The sequence below is a fragment of the Oncorhynchus keta genome, chromosome 27, assembly GCF_023373465.1.
Source record: "Oncorhynchus keta strain PuntledgeMale-10-30-2019 chromosome 27, Oket_V2, whole genome shotgun sequence".
Taxonomy (NCBI): Eukaryota; Metazoa; Chordata; class Actinopteri; order Salmoniformes; family Salmonidae; genus Oncorhynchus; species Oncorhynchus keta.
This window is the reverse complement of record NC_068447.1, coordinates 37,491,314-37,513,649: the sequence shown is the minus strand read 5'-3', so window position 1 is coordinate 37,513,649 and position 22,336 is coordinate 37,491,314. Positions and strand designations below refer to the sequence as shown.

Sequence of the window (22,336 nt, the reverse complement as noted above, 5' to 3'; positions counted from 1 at the left end):
TGGAACATTTCTGGGATCTTTTATTTCAGCTCATGAAACACAGGACCAACACTTTACATGTTGCATTTATATTTGAGTGGATCATTGGTTAATATACACATCATTGGCGCTCAAAGACGCCATAATTGGACAGATACAAAGAAGAGTCCTCTATCATTCTCTATGGTATTTGTGGCTCTGAAGAGACTGTATATGTGTGACTGTAAGTCGCTTTGGATAAAAGCGTCTGCTAAATGGCATATATTATTATTATTATTAAATATGACATAATCCCTTTTAAAGGCTAGAGCCACAAATCATTTTTACTAGAGGTTAAGGTCTAGAGAAAGGACAAAGGATTGTTCTTGTGTGATTTGGACCTATTTTTTAAGTCAAGACAATAAAAAAACTCAGTGTTCAGTAAGCCTTTATTTGGCAGAGAATGCCCAGATCAGAAATCACATAATAGTCACTCTCATGACCTCATCTATTCAAATGTATTGCTGGTTCTATACTGCACACCTTATACAACAAGTGTAAATAATATTTGTTATGTCCAACATCAACAAAATGTGTGATATAGTTAAAATCTGAAAACTACACTATTAAACTGTGTTGACATTGGATTTGCATTTGCATTCTGTCATCTCAACATTTTTCAGACAAAAGACAATTCACTGGGGAGAATCCGAAAAAACATTTTAGGTTATAGCTACCTCGGAAATGGCAGTTGTGTAACATAACACATGATTCATATAGCAGTTATTTTCTTCCTCTCTGAAAACATAATATCAATCTTAAAAGGCAATTATGGGGAACAAATGAATTACACGGTTCAGCATGGCATATCAGACATAGACAAACATCAGAATATGAATTATATTCATTTGGGACCACAAAGGACTAAATATTGTAGTTTATTCTCATTCGGTCATGTACCATACAAGCTCATAGAAGTTTGACCATTAAAAATTGTTAGCATATGTATGTCAAGCAAAACATTATCAACCACTTAAATATGCTGGGTAACCAGTTGCCATTTGCTACATTTTCAAATATGTTGGATAGACCAGACATAAAAACCAATGAAGATTCAAATGTAATACACTTTATTTAGCTTTTGCCAGCCTACAAAGCTGTATCCTTCCATTGCAGTCGACTGCACGCACCTGCAATCAAGGCTTTTCATTAGTTATCTTGTTTGAGATAAGTTATCTCTAAAGTGCAAACAATTACGAGGTTATAGAAAAGGGCAGGGAAGCCATTAGTTCCTTCAATTTTTGTTTGTCCCTAAAATACCATTCCTTTTAGCTAAGAATCCGTATTTCATATACATGAATAATAATTTTAAAAAACTACAACATATGAATCAATTAATTCACATAGTCATGTTTTATTATTCAATCAATTTGATTTAATTAGATAAGTATTTTTGTCATGTAAGTATTCTCAATATACAGTACACATTCAACCACACGGACACCTGACTCAATTGAGACAGGCAATGTTTTAAACTCTTCACTGTGTGACGTCTGCTGATGGACCATGCTGGGCTGACATCTGCTAACTATTTGAAATAATGTATGTGTGTCTTTATAGGTGAACTAATCCAAAATGAGAACCTTCACTATGGTAAACAAAGGGGCATTGCTTTTGGATGCATTTGCTGTTTATGTTTTGGTTGTGTTTCAGATTATTTTATGCCAAATAGAAATGAATGGTAAGTAATGTATTGTTTCAATTTGGAGTAACTGTTATTGTAAATAAGAAAATAATATGTTTCTAAACACTTCTACCATGATTACGGATAATCCTGAATGAATCGTGAATAGTGATGAGTGAGAAAGTTAGACGCACAAATATTGTGCGTACCAGTTCCAAACCTATATTTTTGGTGGCACCCGCATAATGCCAGAATAGATTGATTGGATGTTGTACAACTGTAAGCAAATATCTTTAAAGGCCATTGCTATAAAATTCATAGACAGCCACTTACAAAATGGTATGGTAAGTGTATAAAACCAGGTGTATCAAAATTCTAGCCATTGCTTTACAAATGGCATAATATATCAATAAATGAAACAAGAGGTTGTCAAACTGACAATAGAGGGTCTGTGAACATTAACCCAATCACGTTTCACATGCAATGTCTTTCTTTCACTCCCCCCCACACATACATCAAAACAAAAAGAGATAACTGAGTTTTCTATGTCCATATAGTAAGACTCAGTTCAAGTGTCATTCAGTGTCCTTATCCTTCCCAAAGTCCATATAATTTTTTACTTACTAAGCTTGACTGTGTTACGGTCTTTACAAAACGTTTTTCTTGAGCTGATTATGCTGTCCTTCCAACTTTCCTACTAGTCAACGGCCGCTTACTGCACAGGCTTAAGGCTGAACTTGAAACACATTGATCTTGCTGGTGTTTTTCAGTGTCTGCCGCCTGTTGCAGAACCATACACGGACAACCTCACGGTCGTAGTTGAGCTCCTTAGCGATTTCCGTAATCTCCTGGCCCGTTGGCAGGGCATTCTTCTCAAAGTAGGTGTTGAGCACTTCGATGGCCTGCGGGGTGAAGCTGGTGCGACGCTTGCGTTTCTTGGACGGCTCACCACCCACAAATTCCATCAAATTCTGCTGACCCTTTTGGTTCCATAGCTCTGCTTCGGCCAGCCACCGCTCCAGCACGGGCTTCAGTTTCTGAGCACTCTTGGGTGTAATGTCCAGCTTCTCAAACCTGCAAGAAGCAACAACTTAGAAACTCAGCTACACAGTAGCCTCTGATCAACCAGATTGAACCCCGCATCTACAAAAAAATACCTGAACCCCAGTTCATCTTTATTTAAGTGTCAGAGCTACTATCCTGTAACATTCCTACTATAGTATCAACACTTTAAAAATATAACCCTTGAAATACAATGTCCATAGCACACCAACGTACACTATTTATCATATTTGATAGAATGGATTTCAGAAACCTCCTACTGTGATGCCTGCAACCACCCCACCCAGTAGACCAGAGGAGTTTACCTGCAGATGGCAGACTGGCTGTAGGCCGGGCCCTCTGTAGCCGTCAGGGCCTGTCCCACTTGTGTCTGCGTCAGCCCCAGGGACAGCCGGCGGATCTTGAAGTTCTTGGCAAACTCTCGAATCTCTTCCAGATTAATGCCCTCCTCATCCGTGCACCCTTGCTGTGGCTCTAAAAATGCGAATAGACAAAGCAGATAGATATTTTTTACAAGTAGGTAGGTCGATATTTCTATGTTTCGAGAGAAGCTGCTGCTTTTCCTTGGCTGGGTTCACTTGAAAAATATGTAAATGTCAATGTGACTTCCCTGGTTAAATATAGGATTTAATTCATGAAACATTTTTTTACAAATGTGAACCACGTACTGCTGACGAGCTGTCCCACGGTGGGTGTGTCTCCACAGGTGATAGGGACTGAGGAGGAGATTGGAGTGACTGTCTTCATTGCAAACGGTTGTGGGGCGATGACCACAGGTGATTGCGTAACAGTTGTTACCTGAGCCTGAGGGGAAATTTCTGTCAGCAATGGATTAATGGTAACATCCAAAAGGCGAAAAAGACTCACCATTCTCACATTAAACCAATTTCAACCAACACCACATAAAAACAGCATTTCCAATTTTTCTGAAATTCTGATGGAGCACTCATAAGGACAGAATTGGTGGAGAGGGGTACCTGGGTGCTGGGCTTCGAGAATGTCACAGGAACATTATGCTTGGGAATAATAGCAGCAGAAGTGGGGACTGTAGCAGGTCCATTTCCTATGGTGGCAATGATCTGGCCCTGGTTGTTCAGAACCAACTGTGGCTGGACTGTCTGGACCTGCAGGCCTTGAAAGCCCTGGAGATTCAGAGCCTGAGTAGCAGCCCCCCCTGTCAGTGAGGCAGGGTTCAGCATCAGGGGGATGGTTCCAATCACCTGGATGCCATATTTAGAGAATTGTATTTATTCATTGGTACTATACAAAATAATTTAGCAATATTTTATAAGTTCTTCATTAACTGATTATCATAATACTATAAACTTTAAAATAAATACAAGTTTATAAATCTATAATAACAGTCATAACACATTAGTTGAAATTGTGTGATTGTTATTTAGATCCTTGAAAAATAGTGAGCATGTTTGCTTGGTAGTTATGTTTGCACTATAACCCACCTGTCCCTGTGCGTTGGTGATGATCTGGCTGGTGATTCCAGACATGGCACTGGTGATGATGGGAGTGGAAGTGAGAGAGCTGATGAACTGAGGCTGAGCTCCTAGAGACGCAGCACTGATCTGAGAGGAGAGAAACGGAGGCATCCAGAACATATTGTTCTACTATCGATAATGTCATAATTTTGAATACAAGGTACAATATATTCAACAGTGTGGATGAACAACAAGGAAATATTAAACCATCTGCTCAAGTTATACAAACTTTAAAGTGAAAAACGTGGCTTGCTGATCAGCAATCCAAAACACACGTGTAGGTCAGAAAAACAAATACACGCACATCACGTTAACCCTTTACACGCGTACCTGTATACAGGTTGGAAATGGCAGATTTGGGCACTGACAAGCGCCTAAATTATAATGCAGTAGCTATACAGTAACATGCTATAAATTACATCAGAGTTCAGGTTCTGCGCTTCACAGCTCTATATGGGTTTTGACAGCCGTTCTGAACTTGAGCACCGCATGCGACAAGATGTTGCCCCCATCCTACCGCTAATTGGTCAACTTTTACAAATGTTTTGTTGCCTGAGTAAGGGAAATGCTGTAAATTAAGAGGACTCAATGTATTTTGAAAGATGAGACATTGAGGATTATAAGAAATACCACTTTGATGTCATACAAGCAGACCAAACACCCATGAGTCCAAATGAGCGCTTCACATTTTCATATCAAACACTCTTAGAAAAATGGGTTCCAAAACAGTTAATTGGCTGTCCTCATAGGAGAACCCTCATTGGTTCCAGATAGAAACCTTTTGGGTTCTATGTAGAACCCTCTGTAGAAAGGGATCTACAATATAGGTTCCACCTGCAACCAAAAAGGGTTCTTCAAAGGGTTCTCCTAGGGGGACAGCCGAATAACCCTTTAAAATGTCACATAGCACCTTTTCTTCTAAGAGTGTAAAACTCATGTCATATACAGTGACAACTGTTATGTTTGATGTACAGTTACAAGACGACATGGTGTCATACCCTGGGTTGTTCTGAATAGAATGATCTTGTTTGTCTATTGTGAAGAAAATCCGCTACAGAACACACACCTGAATGCATACAAGACTCCTTTCTATGCGCACCAAAATTACGATCCACTTCTCTGAATTGCCCTGTGAACGACTTACACTGTAAGATCGTACTTTATAACTTAGTCATGTTGGCAATAGAACAAGCTTTCAAATGATGCCTACCTGACCCAGACTGCGATTTATAATGGGCTGTCTTTGGATTGTGTAAACAACTACGGTAATGGCGGGGATGCAGTGTTGTGTTCCAAACATAACAAGTGTGCTTGCTCTAGTTCCTCAAAGCCACAGCTAGGAGAGATGAACATTTTAAAAAACTTATTGTTGAAGATTATTCTTAGAGTCCTGAAAGTGCATTGAAATTACATAGGAAATACATATAAAATGACCAGTGTAATGTTTGTGTCAGGTGAACTGTTGTGTCCTCAACTTTGGTCTAATAATTTATTCTCCATATTTATTCTCTAAGAAATATTTCAATTTAGCCCCATCCATATGCTGCAGGCCAATTTCCATGAGTGTAAAGGGTTAACTCACATACACGATAATACAGAAACACATTCTTACAATGGCAGGGTTGATGGAGAGGCCTGCAGACTGGAGTGTTGACACAGACACACTGGGCTGAGAGACGGACGGCATGGCCTGGGTCAGTTGTGCTGCAGCCACCTGCGTGTTCTGCTGAGCCTGCTGCATAGCTGCCTGGACCTGCTGTAGTGATGCTGTCTGAGACTGGAAAACCGCCTGCTGGGTCTGGACAGGGTTTAGCACAGTGGCTGCTGGGGAAGAAGAACCCAAACACATACTGATAAAGCATCACTGTCCCCCATGTGGTAGGCAAAAAAATATTGACTGTTGATTCAATGTGGATGAATGCAGAGATTCACATTCTGTGAAGTGTGTATGTCTACCGTCTTACTTTGCAAGCCCTGTAAGCCTTGCAAGCCGGCAAAGGGTAGTTTGAGGAGGCCTCCGGACTGGCTGGCAGCTGAAAGGCCAGGGAGTGTGGCTACGTTGCTGGTGGGAAAGGTGAGGACAGCCAGGCCCTGGCCCCCCATGGACCCTGCCATGCTGAGGGGGATGAGCAGGGGCTGGCCCAGGGAGCCTGTCTGGGCCATCATCCCTGTCATCAGAGTGGCCAGACCATCCTGGGTCAGGACCTACAGGGAAGGAGGATGGGGTTTATTAGAAATAAATAAGATCCAAATTATTGGCAGATGAAGGAACCACACATGACACATGTTTTTTGTTTGTTTAATTGTTCTCACCTGTTGACAGCCCTGCAAGTTCTGCACAGTGATGGGCATGGTGGCCTGTGGCTGTGACAGGGAGACACTGATGGGAACTGCAGTCTGAGCAAGAGTCTGGACCGCAGAGGCTGCAGAATCGACAGCCACCACCTGGTCCCCCAGCACTGATAGCACAGAGAGAGAACACACTGTGTTTGTCTACCATCAGCACACATCACTCTTAAAGCATTTTTACACTGCAGCATTAAACAAGATGCAGTTTAGCCTGTATTGCATGGAGTCTAACCTACCGTATCGGTATCCTACAAAGGGCTCACCTACTCCCCCAGTGTTGTGGGGTGCTGGCGGGCTGTCCTGTGTTCCTGCCTCAGGTTGCTTAGCCTGATTACTCACATTCTCACCCCCCAAATCAGCCCTCCCATCAGGCATTGAGGATGGAAGAGAGGCTTGATCTACCTCCACTTCCAGGACACGGATCGTCTCATGACCAGACATCACTATCACCTGTGCAGCAGAACACAAGACCGGGGCTCAAATTTTAAAAAGTGTCTCAGAGTAGGGGTGCTGATCTAGGATCAGTTTTGCCTTTTAGATCATATGAATAAGACTACATGGAAATGAGAGACCTGGTCGTAGATCAGCACTCCTGCTGAGATAAGCTTAATTGGAATACAAGCACAAGTCACGCAACTACACAATAAATGACTCCCAGCAGCGTAAATGTTTTTGCTCTGAGCCATGACCAGGAATATATTTCATTATGTAGTAATAATATAATTATAAGGCATATACATCCAGGCTAGGCTCAGTGTACCTCCACTCAAATTATCAGATGTTGCCATACCAGTCGGTCTCTATCGACTGAGACAACCCAGGTAGAGGACAATGTCTATTGGTTACTTGTAGAACAGAACATGAGTTTACACGTGCAAAACCATGCCACAGGAGCATAACCTGTCATCGTGTTTTGTCAACAATGGTGGTCAGCTACTCCCTCTCCATTTCCTTATACTAATAATCCAATGTGTATATTATTAGTAAATATAACTAAGCAAAGACATGATGCATGCGTGGATGCAGCCATGAAAGATGTGAAGGAGAGGCACAGAAAACCTGAGCTGGAGGGCAAGGTGCAGACAGAGAGACAAAGCATACCTGGTTGTTTTTGGTAAGGAATTTCAATGGGCAGGAACCTAATGGCTGAAAAAATGTCTGCAGTCAGACAGTGAATGGCTAAGGAGAACAACAGAGAGGCCAAGCACACACACGTTAGGACACAATGAACCAAAACAAAAGCACACAAATGGGAAAAAAAACATCGGTACAACAAAACTACAACAAAGAGCATCAGCCAACAAGCATCTCAAGCAATGCTTTCTGAGAGCTCCCCTCGCAACCAAAACATTATAAATTGCTTTATAGTTTGCTGACTATGAGTGTAAAGGACACAGCCGGAGTGAACATACAGTATATCAACCTCAAGATGAGCGTGTGGGGTTAATCACTCCAAATATATGGTGACATGGAGGTGGCAACAGCTTATGACAGAGAACTATGAAGGAGAGGCAACACAGACTTTTAAAGTTGGGCAGGGGTGTGTTACTAACGTGATATCAGGTCGTGTTGACATTGAGGTTAGTGGTACCTGTTCATTGACAGTGAGGGGTGTGTCAGCAGCAGGGAGATCCTGAAGGTCCATGGTTCAGTGCTCTCACCACCAAGCAGTCACTGTCTTGACATTCTAAGAAAGTAGAAAGAATACTGTACCATCAAAACTACCAGGTTAGCCTATGTGAATTGTGTTTTCCCATCTACAGTACCAGTCAAAAGTTTGGACACACCTACTCATTAAAGGTTTATTTTTTATTATGTTCTACATTGTAGAATAATAGTGAAGACATCAAAACGATGAAATAACACATATGGAATAATGTAGTAAACAAAAAAGTGTTACAAAAATCTAAATATATTTGAGATTCTTCTAAGTATCCACCCTTTGACTTGATGACAGCTTTGCACACTCTTGGCATTCTCTCAACCAGCTTCATGAAGTAGTAAGCTGGAATGCATTTCAATTAACAGGTGTCACTTTTTAAAATAATGAATTTCCTTCTTAATGCGTTTGAGCCAATCAGTTGTGTTGTGACAAGGTAGGGGTGGTACACAGAAGACAGCCCTATTTGGTAAAAGACCAAGTCCATATTATGACAAGAACAGCTCAAATAAGCAAAGAGAAACAACAGTCCATCATTACTTTGAGTCATGAAGGTCAGTCAATATGGAAAATTTCAAGAACTTTGAAAGTTTCTTCAAATGCAGTCGCAAAAACCATCAAGCGCTATGATGAAACTGGCTCTCATGAGGACCGCCACAGGAAAGGAAGACCCAGAGTTACCTCTACTGCAGAGGATAAGTTCATTAGATTTAACTGCTCCTCAGATTGCAGTCCAAATAAATGTTCAAGTAACAGATAAATATCAACTGTTCAGAGGAGACTGCAAGAATCAGGCCTTCGTGGTCGAATTGCTGCAAAGAAACCACAACTAAAGGACACCAATAAGAAGAAGAGTCTTGCTTAGGCCAAGAAACACAAGCAATGGACATTAGACCGGTGGAAATTTGTCCATTGGTCTGATGAGTCCACATATGAGATTTTTGGTTCCAGATTTTTGCGCTTAGTGGGACTATCATTTGTTTTCAACAGTACAATGACCCAACACACCTCCAGGCTGTGTAAGGGCTATTTGACCAAGAAGGAGAGTGATGGAGCGCTCCATCAGATGACCTGGTCTCCACAATCACCTGACCTCAACCCAATTGAGATGGTTTGGGTTGAGTTGGACTGCAGAGTGAAGGAACAACAGCCAACAAGTGCTCAGAAAATCTGGGAACTCCTTCAAGACTGTTGGAAAAGCATTCCTCGTGAAGCTGGTTGAGAGAGTGCCAAGAGTGTGCAAAGCTGTCATCAAATCAAAGGGTGGCTACTTTGAGGAATCTCAAATATAAAATGTATTTTGATTTGTTTAACACTTTTTTTGGTAACTACATAAATCCATATGTGTTATTTCATAGTTTTGATGTCTTCACTATTATTCTACAATGTATGAAATAGTAAAAATAAAGAAAAACACTTGAATGAGTAGGTGTGTCCAAACTTGACTGGTACTGTATGTATATTTATTTTGGGTTGGGGGTGGGGAGACAGTCGGGGTCTCAACTTTCTGTTGAGTTAGAATATTTCGCTTCGGGCCCCAAAAAGGCCGACGGCATGTGTATGGATGTCGGTACACAGACCCGCGAGCCACTGTGGCTCCTCATGATGAGTTCCGATTTTTTTTGTGGCCCCCGCCCAAATCAAATTTGCCCATTCGTAAGTTAAAGAGTATAAAAACAACTAACCATATGATGCCTCAAGAGTGACAGCACTAGAAATAGAACTAGGAGATTTACTAGGAGATTTAGTCTGGACAGAGTGTAGGCCTACTTGTACTGGGGACTACAGGGGTGCACACACACAGTAAGAATATACTTTATGACTTGATTTTTCATGAAGGCAAAGTCTGTGTCAAATTAAACATATGAATAATGCACCAAGAATAGGCAGCTTCTTGATAATAGGTGGCCTAGCCCTAGAAGATAGGCCCTCCTACAGTATGTCCGCCCAAAACATCTAGCTTTCTAGAATGGTGACAGCTGAAAAATGACTATTTGATTATCAAATATTTTAACGTAACATTAAAAAGATCAGTGCAGCGCAGGACACTCCAACACAGAAATTATATATCTGTCAGAACTTCAGCAGGTGTTGATCCCCGAACACCACCCACAATCTAGCCGCAATAAAAGTATCGCCGTGTACTTATTTGAGGACACGATTTTACCCATAAAATATGCCGCGACAAAAATCACCCGCTATTCCATGCCTGGGGTCTGCATTTTATGTATTTCCCTCTCTTTATCATAAATATATAAATTATGCTAATTAAGAGCATTGCATATTAACAAAAAAACGAATCTCCTCTCGCCATTTCGTCGCACTATAGCGGATGGAAGTCTTAAACTGAAAGCAAAGCAAAGCAACTTACCGTAAAATGTGTCTTATTTTCTGAGGTTCTCCTCTTTTAAAAATCTTTGCCACAGTTTGTTTTAGTCACATATAATAAAAAATTAATCTCACCGCTCCAGATAGGCGCTATGGCTGCACACAAAAGAGGCATTTGCATTGATAAGGAGGGTTGGCAACGTGAAGATCCTTTCTTTCTTAATATTTAATGACGGTCCCTTCGGTACTACAATTCAGATGACCTATATTCCTCAAGATACCATCTAAAATCTACTTCTGCTGTAAAGACCAATGGAAAATACCACCAATATTACAACAAATCTGGCCTTTTGCCCTACGTCATGAACATAATTTATGCAAGGGATATCTTGCATGGAAAAATATCTGCCTCGACTTGAGAGGAGCCATGGCTGCCTTAAAGGGAAAGTGCATATTTAAAAGTATAGTTTTTTAGCACGTTGGCTTTTTTAATTATATATTGTTTTTATCTGTGGTACAGAATATAATGTCGCAGCAAAGAGACTACGTGGAACTTTTCCCCCAGGAGGTCAAAAAGGGTCCTCTGGTCTAGAAATACTGTCCAGAAGTAATTATTTCATTGGACAGATAGGACACACCCATGAGCATAAATGGTTTCCCTAAATACCAAGGCTTTCTGTTTTCATTAGATAATAGTAACCTGTTGTCACATATCACATGTACCATTGGTATAGAGTTTTGATTGATTATATATGACCTACTATGCTGAGCACCATATTTCACTGCATTTCTCTTAGAGGAATAGACCTTGGTGTGTTTTCGCTCTATTTTTCTTGCCAGCTGGCAGACACTGGCATTTGCATGCATTTGTAGTGTATTGCCATGGAGCTCAAAGGGAGAGCTGAGCTTTTTGAATCTTTAATTAGCCCCATGGCAAGTGCTCTCTACTGTCTGTTCAATCACAATGTGATCTATCATCGAAGCTGAAATATTCCTGCCAAGAATTTACTAACTGTCACTTAATGATCAGAATAGTGTATAAAATTATTTTGAATCAAATTGCTATATCATCCTACATATCATCCCCCTGGTGCGCATTAGTGATGATGTGGTGAGGTACCCCCAATTGTTTTCTTATGGATCAGAAAAGCAACCAATTATTTTTTATAATGATCAACGTCAAATAGGTTATTAGACTAGGAAGTATTTGAAGACTAGCAGAATAAACAGCCGGAAACGTAAAGCAAATATATTAATTTGAATTATCTTGAATGTTATTCAACAGTTTATATCTAGATCTGGTTGAGTACCTTCAGTACTTTAAATATACTTTAAATATAAAGAAAACTACAAAGTAAATTGAACCAGTTAGGTAATGTAAAAGAACTTAAACAGCGCACGCACTTTCACCCCTAGAATGGGAGTGGCTAAGTACATATGACGTAATTGCATCAACCATCACAACAAAAATCTAGAGAAAAACAAGGAAGTGAACGGTCACGTAACTCTGAACTGTAATCTCAATTTTTAGTATTCAAACGGTCCTTCTATAAAATACTTTTAACTTCAGAATAATTGTATTCGACGCATTAAACTACACACCAATTCAGGACAATGAACAACAAAGGTAATTTAGCTAACGTCCACAACCTTTGTATTAGCTCACATGCTAGCTATCTAACAACAGCGGCCAAGGGTTAGTTAGCCAGCCAACAAGCGAGACTAAAATGTTTACTTGACCGACGTATTTTCCTTTTCTTTATAAATTAGCCCAACCACTAAGGTAGATACTGCTGTCTAAATCGTAATGGAGTCGACATGTAAGTAGCCGGCTAGCTAATGTTACCCAATACGTAACGTTGGAAAGCTTGCTGTAGTTACTACATGCTATTTAGCTTGTAGCCGCGTACTCTGACCTCAATACCACTATCCAGTTAGCTTTTGCAATTAGCTTTAGGACTTGTCATAGTCACTATTTTGTCAGTTGGGTAAGTGTTTTGTTGTGACATTATTAACTTAGCTAGCTAACTGTAATCACCATTGATGAATTAAGTATTTTCTCTATGTTATGTTAGCTACCTATCCGTTTATTTAATTAGACCGGTTGGTAGTAGATTAACAAACTACGTTAGCCCTCAATGTTTTGCTATTGTGTGGTGATTGAGTAAAACAAAGCAAGTGTGCGTATTGATAATAGTAGAATATTGTTTTTTGTATCACAGGTTCTTATCCCCAGCAAGCTGTGTACCCTCAGCAGAGTAGTGCACCCATCTACCCACCTGCTATGCAAGTGTCTCCCCAGGCACCACCTTATTCAGACGCCCCACCTGCATATTCTGAGGTAGCCATTTATACTTGGAATAGACATGTTAACTACTTTTGTGAATAGTATTCCCAATCATATCAATACAAACGCACTGACCGACTGTCTCTAACCCTCCCCTTTTCATATGTTCTCCATTACGCCAAAGATCTATCAGCCCAGGTATGTGCACCCATCTCAGGCTGGCCAGCTACAGCAAATGTCTCAGTACCCTGGCACTCAGATGTACATGCAACTGCCCCAGTCCATGGCTGTTGGACCAATGGGCCACAATGTCCCCATGGCGTACTACCCCATGGGAGCCATGTATCCCCCTGGCTCCACTGTGCTAGTGGATGGAGGATATGATGCTGGTGCTCGCTTTGGTCAAAGCAACAGTGCTTCCATCCCAGTGAGTATCCTCAAAACGCCTAGGCTATATCAGGGGTGTCAAAATCAATTCCTGGATGACAGTGATTTTGCTGGTTTTTGTTATTCCCTTTTAATAAGTGTCCAATTAAGACCTAGACAACCTGATGAGGGGAAGTAATCAATTACCTTAATACGTACGAGGGGTGAAAACCTGCCAACACTCAGCCTTCCAAGAATTGAGTTTGACACCCCAGACCATTGTTACACAATGTCATGTGGTTATATCATAAATCAATGTTCATATTGTGCTGGAGCCAAATATATATCCTGTGGCATTGATTAACAGATATTGGTAAAGTTACTCATGTATGTGACTTTCTTCCCCATCACCTAAATGCATCACAGCCCCCACCTCCCGGCCACATGCCTAATGCAGCTCAGCTGGCCGCCATGCAGGGTGCCAACGTCATGATGACACAGCGCAAGAACAACTTCTTTGTGGGTGGCTCCAATGGCGGGTACACCATCTGGTAACAGCCAGCATTTTCCGCAACCTCTCCCCTTACTTCTCTCCCTCATTCAAAATGATGACGCCCTCTCCTGTCCCATCCGCCAACCCCTTTCGGGGATACTGATATCACCTAACGGAATGTAATATTTTAGAGCCCTGATAAAAGGTACAGTACTCCACTTCGTAAGCAAAATGGTCCTAATTACTGGTTCATAATTTGGGCTGCTGAACTTGTTCCCTGACCTTACAAGGATAGTGCTGCTGTCTTAGGTCAAAACACATTTCACATGTTATATTTTCTTTAATGCATGACATCAATCTACTCTCTTAGCACTGTCCCCATTTTGTACTTGATAACTAATGTTCATGTTTATAAACACTCGTTGGACTTGGCCTAATGTCTTCCTTACAAAGAGTGCTACTGATCCAAGTAGAGCATCATATATACTTTAGTTTTCGCTGTTGCATGGCATGTTGAATAGACCCAGTTGGCCTAATCAAATCGGATCAAATAGACGCTTGCTGTAGTATAGTAGAATACTGGTATGTTAAACAACAAGAACCCAAACAAGAATGGATCACAAAATGATTACCAGATAACATGCCATGGTGGTTTACTGTACCTTCTTGGGCAACCGTAGATGAACATAATCGGCGTCCCAAAGAGCACCGTCACTTAAATAAAAGCAAATTAACTTAAAATACGTAGAATGAAGTTGAGATTTGGATCATCGAAAGAGTTGGTTGGCTTTACATTTTTGCAGTTATTGGTTTTAATTTTTGCCGTTTTAGTTTTTTTCCCTCTAAATCAGATACCCAGACTTGTACATCATCCCAGTGTTTGGTTTCCTTAAGTAAAAAAAAAAAATGGCACCCACCTGTTCTTAAACACTTAAAAGCACTGTCATGTAAACGAGAATCATCTAAGATCAGGGGGTTATTAAGAGTTAAACACTTTACTTTAATCCTTCATTATATATAAGGACTGTGAGGGTTCAATTACAATGTAACCGGTTTGTTTACTTTAAATATTTATCACTTTCGGGCACATCTTAGTGATTTGTTTGAATTATTAGTTAATGTTAGTATAACCAATTAGCTGGTTGTACCAAAGAAATGGTCTAGACTGCACTAGTAAATGTTTGGTTGTGACTTATAATTATAGTAATTGAAATATGGCACATTTTGAAAAGCAAACATCAGATTTAAGGATGCAGTGATTATTTTGATGGTACTTAAGACCTTCGAGCTGGCATTGCTGTTGTATTTTTTAATGGGGTGCTTAAATGTTTAATGTAAATGTGACTAGGTGGTTCTGCATGCTTTTTTGCACTTTTGCTCTGTACAATTTTGATTTTTGTAAAGATGTTTCATTGCTAATTTTTATAGAAATACCACAAGCATTAATTTATGTGCACTGCTGGAAATAGATTTTGCTACTTGTTTTTAGTACAAATGCTAATAACCTGCAAATACAGTGCTATGCATGTTACTCTTTCCTGTCCAACTTTTTTAGAATTCATTTAAATGTACTTTCACTCCAAAATGGGGGTGTTCCTAAATGTTTTAGGACTGCAGAAAATCACTTGCTTATTGTTCCCAATTAGTTTAATATAGTGTTAAGCCACATTATTTCTGAAAACTTTCTTATAAATAAAAAATATGCATTGCATCAGTGGAGCTTACAACTGTTGACACAGTTTATTTTCCAATACACTTGTGCTGCTAATTAAACTACTGTATAAACTTTAATAAATATCTAACACTAGGTTTGATCTAGTTTGTGAGACCATGTCTGCATACAAGAATTTGATATTTTGTTCGAAACATGATTCCTTGGTCTTTATTTTTCCTCCTGTTTGGATAGAAATGAATGTCACTGGGTATCTGACATAATAGCCAAGATTTGATAGTTGTAGCCCTCATGGAAATAAAGTAGTCTTCACTGAAATGTGATTTCCAGGTCACTTTGGTCAGTTGACCAGCTGTCTGGTAAACTGCTAGCCAAGCATGCAACCTGTTTGCACATGTATTATCAGACTGCATCTGTTCTTGGTAACACTGATCACATGACCAGCCACCATTCCAAACATGGTTATCATGTCACTCATATTTTGCACAGCTGTAACTGTGTATCCCATTCCCAAATACATGCTGATGCTTCATACCATTTAAAAACTGTCACGGCTTTCAAAATGTAAACAAACATATTCCTTCAAATGTTACATTTTTTTGTTTTCTTTGTCCAAGACCTGGCTATTGTTTAATGTAGCAACATAATGGTGGCTTAGACCCAGCAATATGATGTACTAATGCTTACCAGTAGATGCCATGCCAACCACAGCCAGTGTGGAGTAAACAAAGGATATACAGACATTTATAGTTCAGGGATTCTCTTAACATTTTTATAATATGGGTATGTATTAAAGTGATTTGATGGTCTATGGTACACTTTCTTTTAAGATTAAGGAGATGTCACTTTGGTTTGCTGAAACATGCGTCTGGAAGAAAGAACTCTTTGCAAAGGAACTTGGTGCACTTCATGTTTTTTTTAGAGTAAAATATGACAAATTTAGAAAAATATTTTGGACAGTAAGGTTTAATGCTAGCTGTTCTTCTCCGTCATTTAGATTTTTTTTGGACAAGCATCAGGACTCAAGCAGCTCAAGTGGCCCTGTACGAATTGTAAGAGTTTAAATGTTTATAGTGCATAAATACCTTCCCTGTGATGAAAATGAACTCTAGCCTTGTTTGAAATACATATTGCGGGGTGTGAGATTGACACTTCAATGTTCTATCCACCTATCACTTATAGCTGTAAGGACATTCAACAATGAGTGAAAAAAGGAAAAAGCTTTATTGCCACATCTGACCTGCAGTCTTGAGGTCTGTCATGTCACTGAATACCTTTGGCAGATACTTCAATAAGATCATACAATCTCTAGCTGGTAATAGTAACAGATTCAATACAATATTTCCCATTTTGCTGCCCAGAAAGACAATAGTCAAATCCTTACAGTTTTGACCAACTGGTAAAGTATGGATAATGGAATAAGAATAATACAATTTCATCAATTTCATCAGTGCCTTCTACTGATCACCAAATACAATTCCCCATTTAGCACCCTGAGATACTCATTAAATACAGAAAAAGTTAAAAAAATTCAAACAAAATTGAAAGCCTTCAGAGGTGACATGGGGAGCAGATGTATAACTGCATTGTGATGACACTGAAATGGAGGCATATTTATGATGCCATTTTAACGCATTTACCTGCAAGAATCTCATGAAGTCTTCCATCCACCAGTGTTCCACAACGATCTCTTATGTGCACACAAGTTCATCAGTGTGCGCACACAGACCTCTTTAACTAATGCATCTCATCTCCTGCCCAGCTTCTGTGCCTATAAGTGAGTGTTTTCTTGGGTATAATCTATGTAGGTTTTCCTCAAGACCGCAGAAATACTGTAATAATAATAATAATAATAATAATATATGCCATTTAGCTGACGCTTTTATCCAAAGCGACTTACAGTCATGTGTGCATACATTCTACGTATGGGTGGTCCCGGGAATCGAACCCACTACCCTGGCGTTACAAGCGCCATGCTCTACCAACTGAGCCACAGAAGGACCACAAGATGGCCTTGAAGATGGTTGTCATTTTCCTGTTTCCTTTCAGTTTGGCACATAACATTTTAACGCCCACAAACAGTTCTCCTCGCATTCCTCCTTTTCATCCTTCCATCAAGTTCAAATGAAGTACTCCTTTTCGTCAGTTACAATCTCACTGTGGGCCTGATCGGGGTCTTCCACCGGGGAAGGTTCTTCTGTGGTTCTGTAGGCACCCTTGTGGCACAAGTACCGATGCAGAAGGAAACCCAGGCCAGCTAGCATCAGCAGCACACCTACGATGACCACTGGAAAGAGAGTCAACTTCTTTTAGAACAGGGACTGAAGTTTGGCTACACTGAAACATGCCAGAACCTCAAGTAATGCCAAAGTTTAATTTCTTAATCTATATGACATTACGCAATGTCTTATTAATCAGAGGTAAACAACAGAGCCGTCACGAAAAGGGTTGGGCATCATCAACTCTGAAGGAAAGTATGGCTACAGTATTTTATTGACACGCTGACTTCAAATATCACCAAATGTATTTTGTCTTTGTGAAATAAGTGCCACATAAAATGTCCCACATGTCATGGGTGGAATAGAAGTCATGGTGATTGATGTCAGATTCACAAGTCATTGTTTACACAACACACAAACTCTTAAGTAAAAAGCCCTGTATTCCAAACCAACAGTACTAAATTCAGGTAACATTACAATCATTCGGGATAGAGATTTGTAGAAAAAAAGAATCATGTTTGAATCATGTAAGCTATTTACAGTGGTAGAGGTAGTAGATGAGAAGACAGAAATTGGGCTACTTTGAAAACGATGTTGCGGGTGAAAGTGTATTGGTTGCTACATCTAAATTGCACCACTTTGTTAATTTTTATGTTTTATTAATTTCACTGTGACCTGCTACTGCTGACTATCAGTCAGTGATGCAGGCTGTTGCTGAGTGAGTCAATGATTGGTGGGGAGGGCAGAAGGGGTGTGTGTGTTGAGCACAGTCATTGGTGTTGAGAGAGCACTGCAGCAGGCAGCCATGACATGTGATGTGAGAACAATTAACTAATTAAGTAGTACTAACTAGCTACACACTACTCAGGTTTTCAAGATATGTAACTTTAAAAACACAGAAATCATCCCCTTTGACGCAAAATCCATCATACGGGATCATTTCTGTTTTTTGAAAGTTATATCTTCAAAACTTGAGTGCTGACAAGTAAAACATTTTTTGACTAATGAAATTCTCCCTTAAGAATGGGAAGCATAGAAATAGAGCACAGAACAGATCTACCGCTTTTAACATTAGCTTTCAATGAGAATGATATCTATAACTCACATTTCTATGTGAATTTATCAGGTGCCCAAAAAGTGACATATTGTCACTTTAAATATTATTTTATTTTTTAGAGGCAAATTCTGGCTCAGTTGACAGCCCCATTTATCTATTTCAGTAGTAGGCTACTCTTATTAGACTTTTAAATCACTGTGAATGACCTAGGTCCTATGAGTAGACCCACGTTGGCATATCAAAACATAAAAAATGTTATTTTTTAAATTTGGGACTGTTCATCTTCACTTCGGGATGATTCTGAGACGGTGATGAAACAAGTTAAGTCTCAAGCCCTGTATGCAGCAAGCTAGCGAACATTGGCCAGAAAGCTGAAGTCAGAGGAGTGGCGTGCAGCGGCACAGAGAGGAACCGATTAACTCCATTACTGACTATCAAATTATAATAGTAGTGATTGATTAATAGTAGAATAAAACTATCCATTAAATCTCGGGCTCCCGAGTGGTGCATTGGTCTAAGGCACTGCATCACAGTGCACGAGGCGTCAGTCACTATAGTCCCTGGTTTGATTGTAGGCTGTATCACATCCGGCTGTGATTGGGAGTCCCATAGGGCGGCGCACAATTGTCCCAGCGTCGTCTGGGTTTGGCGAGGTAGGCCGTCATTGTAAACAAGAATTTGTTCTTAACTGACTTGCCTAGTTAAATAAAGGTTACATTTTAAAAAATTAAACTCTTAATGTACTGGACTCATGATGGACTCCTCTTTCCTTTCCATCTTGCTCCAGAGGGATGTATTACTGGGACATCAGGCTGCAGCCACACAAATTGACATTTTTGTGGAATAAAATAAGCCAAAAACTTTGGGGGCTTTTCAATTTTTATACTCGTTGAAAATACGATTATTTTAGAGAAATGTGACTTCTATTAACACTATTTCACAATTTTAAAAATTGTGTTAAAAGCATTTAATTTAACTTTTATTTAACTAGGCAAGTCAGTTAAGAACAAATTCTTATTTTCAATGACGGCCTAGGAACAGTGGGTTAACTGCCTTGTTCAGGGGCAGAACGACAGATTTTTACCTTGTCAGCTCAGGGATTCGATCTTTCAACCTGTCAGTTACTAGTCCAACGCTGTAACCACTAAACTACCTGCCACCCATTCACTATCAACCACTTCTATAGTTCAGATTAAATCATTTGGTGTGATGAACCAATAATGGGAGAAATGCTGAGAACAAGGTAAAGCAATTTTACCAGTTTTATTTAGATTTTCATTATGGAGACACCTATTGGATAAATGTGGCAAACACCTCTCTTCCTGTGAAAACTGTTAGGACTAGTTCAGGCCTTGTATGGGCATCGGGTAGAAATATGCCTAGACCTGGCAAGCCTGGAAACCAGTCTCATTAAATATCTAGCCCCCACTCACTTCCTCATAATAACAGGCTTCACTGAAACCGATGTCTTTAATGATGTAATTTAGCAAAATATAAAACCAAAGTTTATTGCAAAGCATAGAATCTCATTCAATTATCATGGGTTATCTGCTAGTCTATGGGGGTATCACATGGTTCAATTCTCGGGCTGACTCTTTTCTCTATATATATCAATGATGTCGCTCTTGCTGCTGGTGATTCCTTGATCCACCTCTAAGCAGACGACACCATTCTGTATACATCTGGCCCTTCTTTGGATACTGTGTTAACAAACCTCCGGACAAGCTTCAATGCCATACAACACTCCTTCCGTGGCCTCCAACTGCTCTTAAACGCTAGTAAAACTACAGGGGTAAATACATGCTCTTCAACCGATCGCTGCCCGCACTTGCCCGCCTGACTAGCATCACTACTCTGGACGGTTCTGACTTAGAATATGTGGACAACTACAAATACCTAGGTGTCTGGTTAGACTGTAAACTCTCCTTCCAGACTCACATTAAGCATCTCCAATCCTAAATTAAACCTAGAATCGGCTTCCTATTTCGCAACAAAGCCTCCTTCACTCACGCTGCCAAACATACCCTCGTAAAACTGACCATCCTGCCGATCCTCGACTTCGGCGATGTCATTTACAAAATAGCCTCCAACACTCTACTCAGCCAACTGGATGCAGTTTTATCACAGTGCCATTCGCTTTGTAACCAAAGCCCCATATACCACCCATCACTGCGACATGTATGCTCTCGTCGGCTGGCCCTCGCTACATGTTCGTCACCAGACCCACTGGCTCCAGGTCATCTATAAGTCTTTGATAGGTAAAGCCCCGCCTTATCTCAGCTCACTGGTCACCATAACAACGCCCTCCCGTAGCACGCGCTCCAGCAGGTATATCTCACTGGTCATCCCCAAAGCTAACACCCACGTTGGCCACCCTTCCTTCCAGTTCTCTACCGCCAATGACTGGAACGAATTGCAAAACTCGCTGATGTTGGCGATTTATATCTCCCTCGCTAACTTTAAGTATCAGCTATCTGAGCAGCTTACCGATCGCTGCAGCTGTACATAGCCCATTTGTAAATAGCCCACCCAACTACCTACCTCATCCCCATATTGTTTTTATTTACTTTTTTGCACACCAGTATTTCTACTTGCACATCATCATCTGCACATCTATCACTTCAGTGTTAATTTGCTAAATTGTAATTACTTCGCTACTATGGCCTATTTATTGCCTTACCTCCCTAACCTTACTCCATTTGCACACACTGTATATATATATTTTCTATTGTGTTATTGACTGTACTTTTGTTTATCCTATGTGTAACTCTGTGTTGTTTTTTGTCTTACTGCTTTGCTTTATCTTGGCCAGGTTGCAGTTGTAAATGAGAACTTAAATGAGTAAATGAGAACTCAACTGGCCTACCTGGTTAAATAAAGGTGAAATAAGTTTATTTTTCATTTTTAATCAGGACATATAAGAATAACAGATGCAAATACTGAAATGCAATGAGTCATTGTCGTGATGTGGTCGATGCAGATAAAGAACTGTCTCTAGGGTAAAATGACTTAGCTACTGCCATAGCCGGGAAATAAAAAATACAATAAAGGGTAGAATATTGGTATAATTTCTGCATATCAACTGTTTAGGTATTTATTCAAACTGTCGCCTGGAACAGCATGTTTACTGGCTAGTTGGGTACATCACACTTTTAATGCTGCCATTGTTCATCATGCAGCTGTGTACGTAAACATATTAAATTAGGTCCGTGTTATCCGGAATACCCTAAACCTTACCCAACTCATTTATCATGTCAACTTCAAAGGGGTAGAGACATCCCAAATGATAGCATGGACCAAATTGAATATGTTTACATAGTACAAAAAAGTCGCTGGATTTATTAGCTATTATTTTTTATTAAAAGTATGAATTTCAGCACCCCGTGGAAGGGACCGCTGTTGTACAGGACACACACAGGCACAGGAAAGCGTTTTCAGAACTGACATTTTTACAAGAATCGACTGATAATGACACAATGTTGCTAGCATATCGCGCGACCAGTCATCTCAACTCCGCCGCGATATAAGAGAAAGGAGCTGAGGTTTCCCCAGGTACTTTAGCTGAGGAAGTAGAGATATCTGCTGAGCGATATTTGCTTGCTGATCACATTTCTTTAGACACCACTTTTCTTTAAAACAAAACAAAAAGTTACGAAATACAGTATTTTAAGCGAGCCAGCTTTAGTAATCCAGCAACGAAAAAGAAAA

The 22,336-nt window shown here is 40.0% G+C and overlaps 2 protein-coding genes across 11 annotated transcripts; one reads left to right on the top strand and one right to left on the bottom strand.

Moving 5' to 3' along the window:
• Positions 1–389: 389 nt before the first annotated feature.
• On the bottom strand, positions 390–10,954 carry LOC118359959 (POU domain, class 6, transcription factor 1-like). Of its 10 annotated transcripts, none has more exons than XM_035738910.2 (12): positions 10,578–10,954; positions 8,138–8,233; positions 7,648–7,692; positions 6,783–6,996; positions 6,511–6,656; positions 6,162–6,402; positions 5,810–6,018; positions 4,165–4,323; positions 3,682–3,924; positions 3,373–3,508; positions 3,010–3,178; positions 390–2,716 (listed from the first exon to the last, which is right to left on the bottom strand). In XM_035738910.2, exons 2-12 carry the CDS (start codon positions 8,189–8,191, stop codon positions 2,368–2,370), a joined length of 1,965 nt encoding a protein of 654 aa, XP_035594803.1. In that variant the 5' UTR covers positions 8,192–8,233; positions 10,578–10,954; the 3' UTR covers positions 390–2,367. The 10 variants fall into 10 exon arrangements, with proteins under 10 accessions (XP_035594803.1, XP_035594801.1, XP_035594802.1 ...); XM_035738908.2 differs by having other exon boundaries at positions 5,810–6,021; positions 10,578–10,953; XM_035738909.2 differs by having other exon boundaries at positions 5,810–6,021; positions 10,670–10,953.
• Positions 10,955–11,982: 1,028 nt separating this feature from the next.
• Positions 11,983–15,487, top strand: LOC118359958 (DAZ-associated protein 2-like). Its single transcript, XM_035738907.2, has 4 exons — positions 11,983–12,161; positions 12,757–12,875; positions 13,006–13,248; positions 13,614–15,487. Exons 1-4 carry the CDS (start codon positions 12,149–12,151, stop codon positions 13,740–13,742), a joined length of 504 nt encoding a protein of 167 aa, XP_035594800.1. The 5' UTR covers positions 11,983–12,148; the 3' UTR covers positions 13,743–15,487.
• The last annotated feature ends 6,849 nt before the right edge of the window (positions 15,488–22,336 follow it).

Excerpts from the sequence above, each read along its gene's own strand:
- LOC118359958 (XM_035738907.2), top strand. Across the intron at positions 12,876-13,005 it reads CCCCACCTGCATATTCTGAG|ATCTATCAGCCCAGGTATGT; the intron begins GTAGCCATTTAT and ends ATTACGCCAAAG. Across the intron at positions 13,249-13,613 it reads GCAACAGTGCTTCCATCCCA|CCCCCACCTCCCGGCCACAT; the intron begins GTGAGTATCCTC and ends AATGCATCACAG.
- LOC118359959 (XM_035738908.2), bottom strand. The coding sequence starts at position 8,191 with ATGGACCTTCAGGATCTCCCTGCTGCTGACACACCCCTCACTGTCAAT. Across the intron at positions 6,403-6,510 it reads ACTTGCAGGGCTGTCAACAG|GTCCTGACCCAGGATGGTCT; the intron begins GTGAGAACAATT and ends CCTTCCCTGTAG. Across the intron at positions 3,509-3,681 it reads TCTCGAAGCCCAGCACCCAG|GCTCAGGTAACAACTGTTAC; the intron begins GTACCCCTCTCC and ends ATTTCCCCTCAG.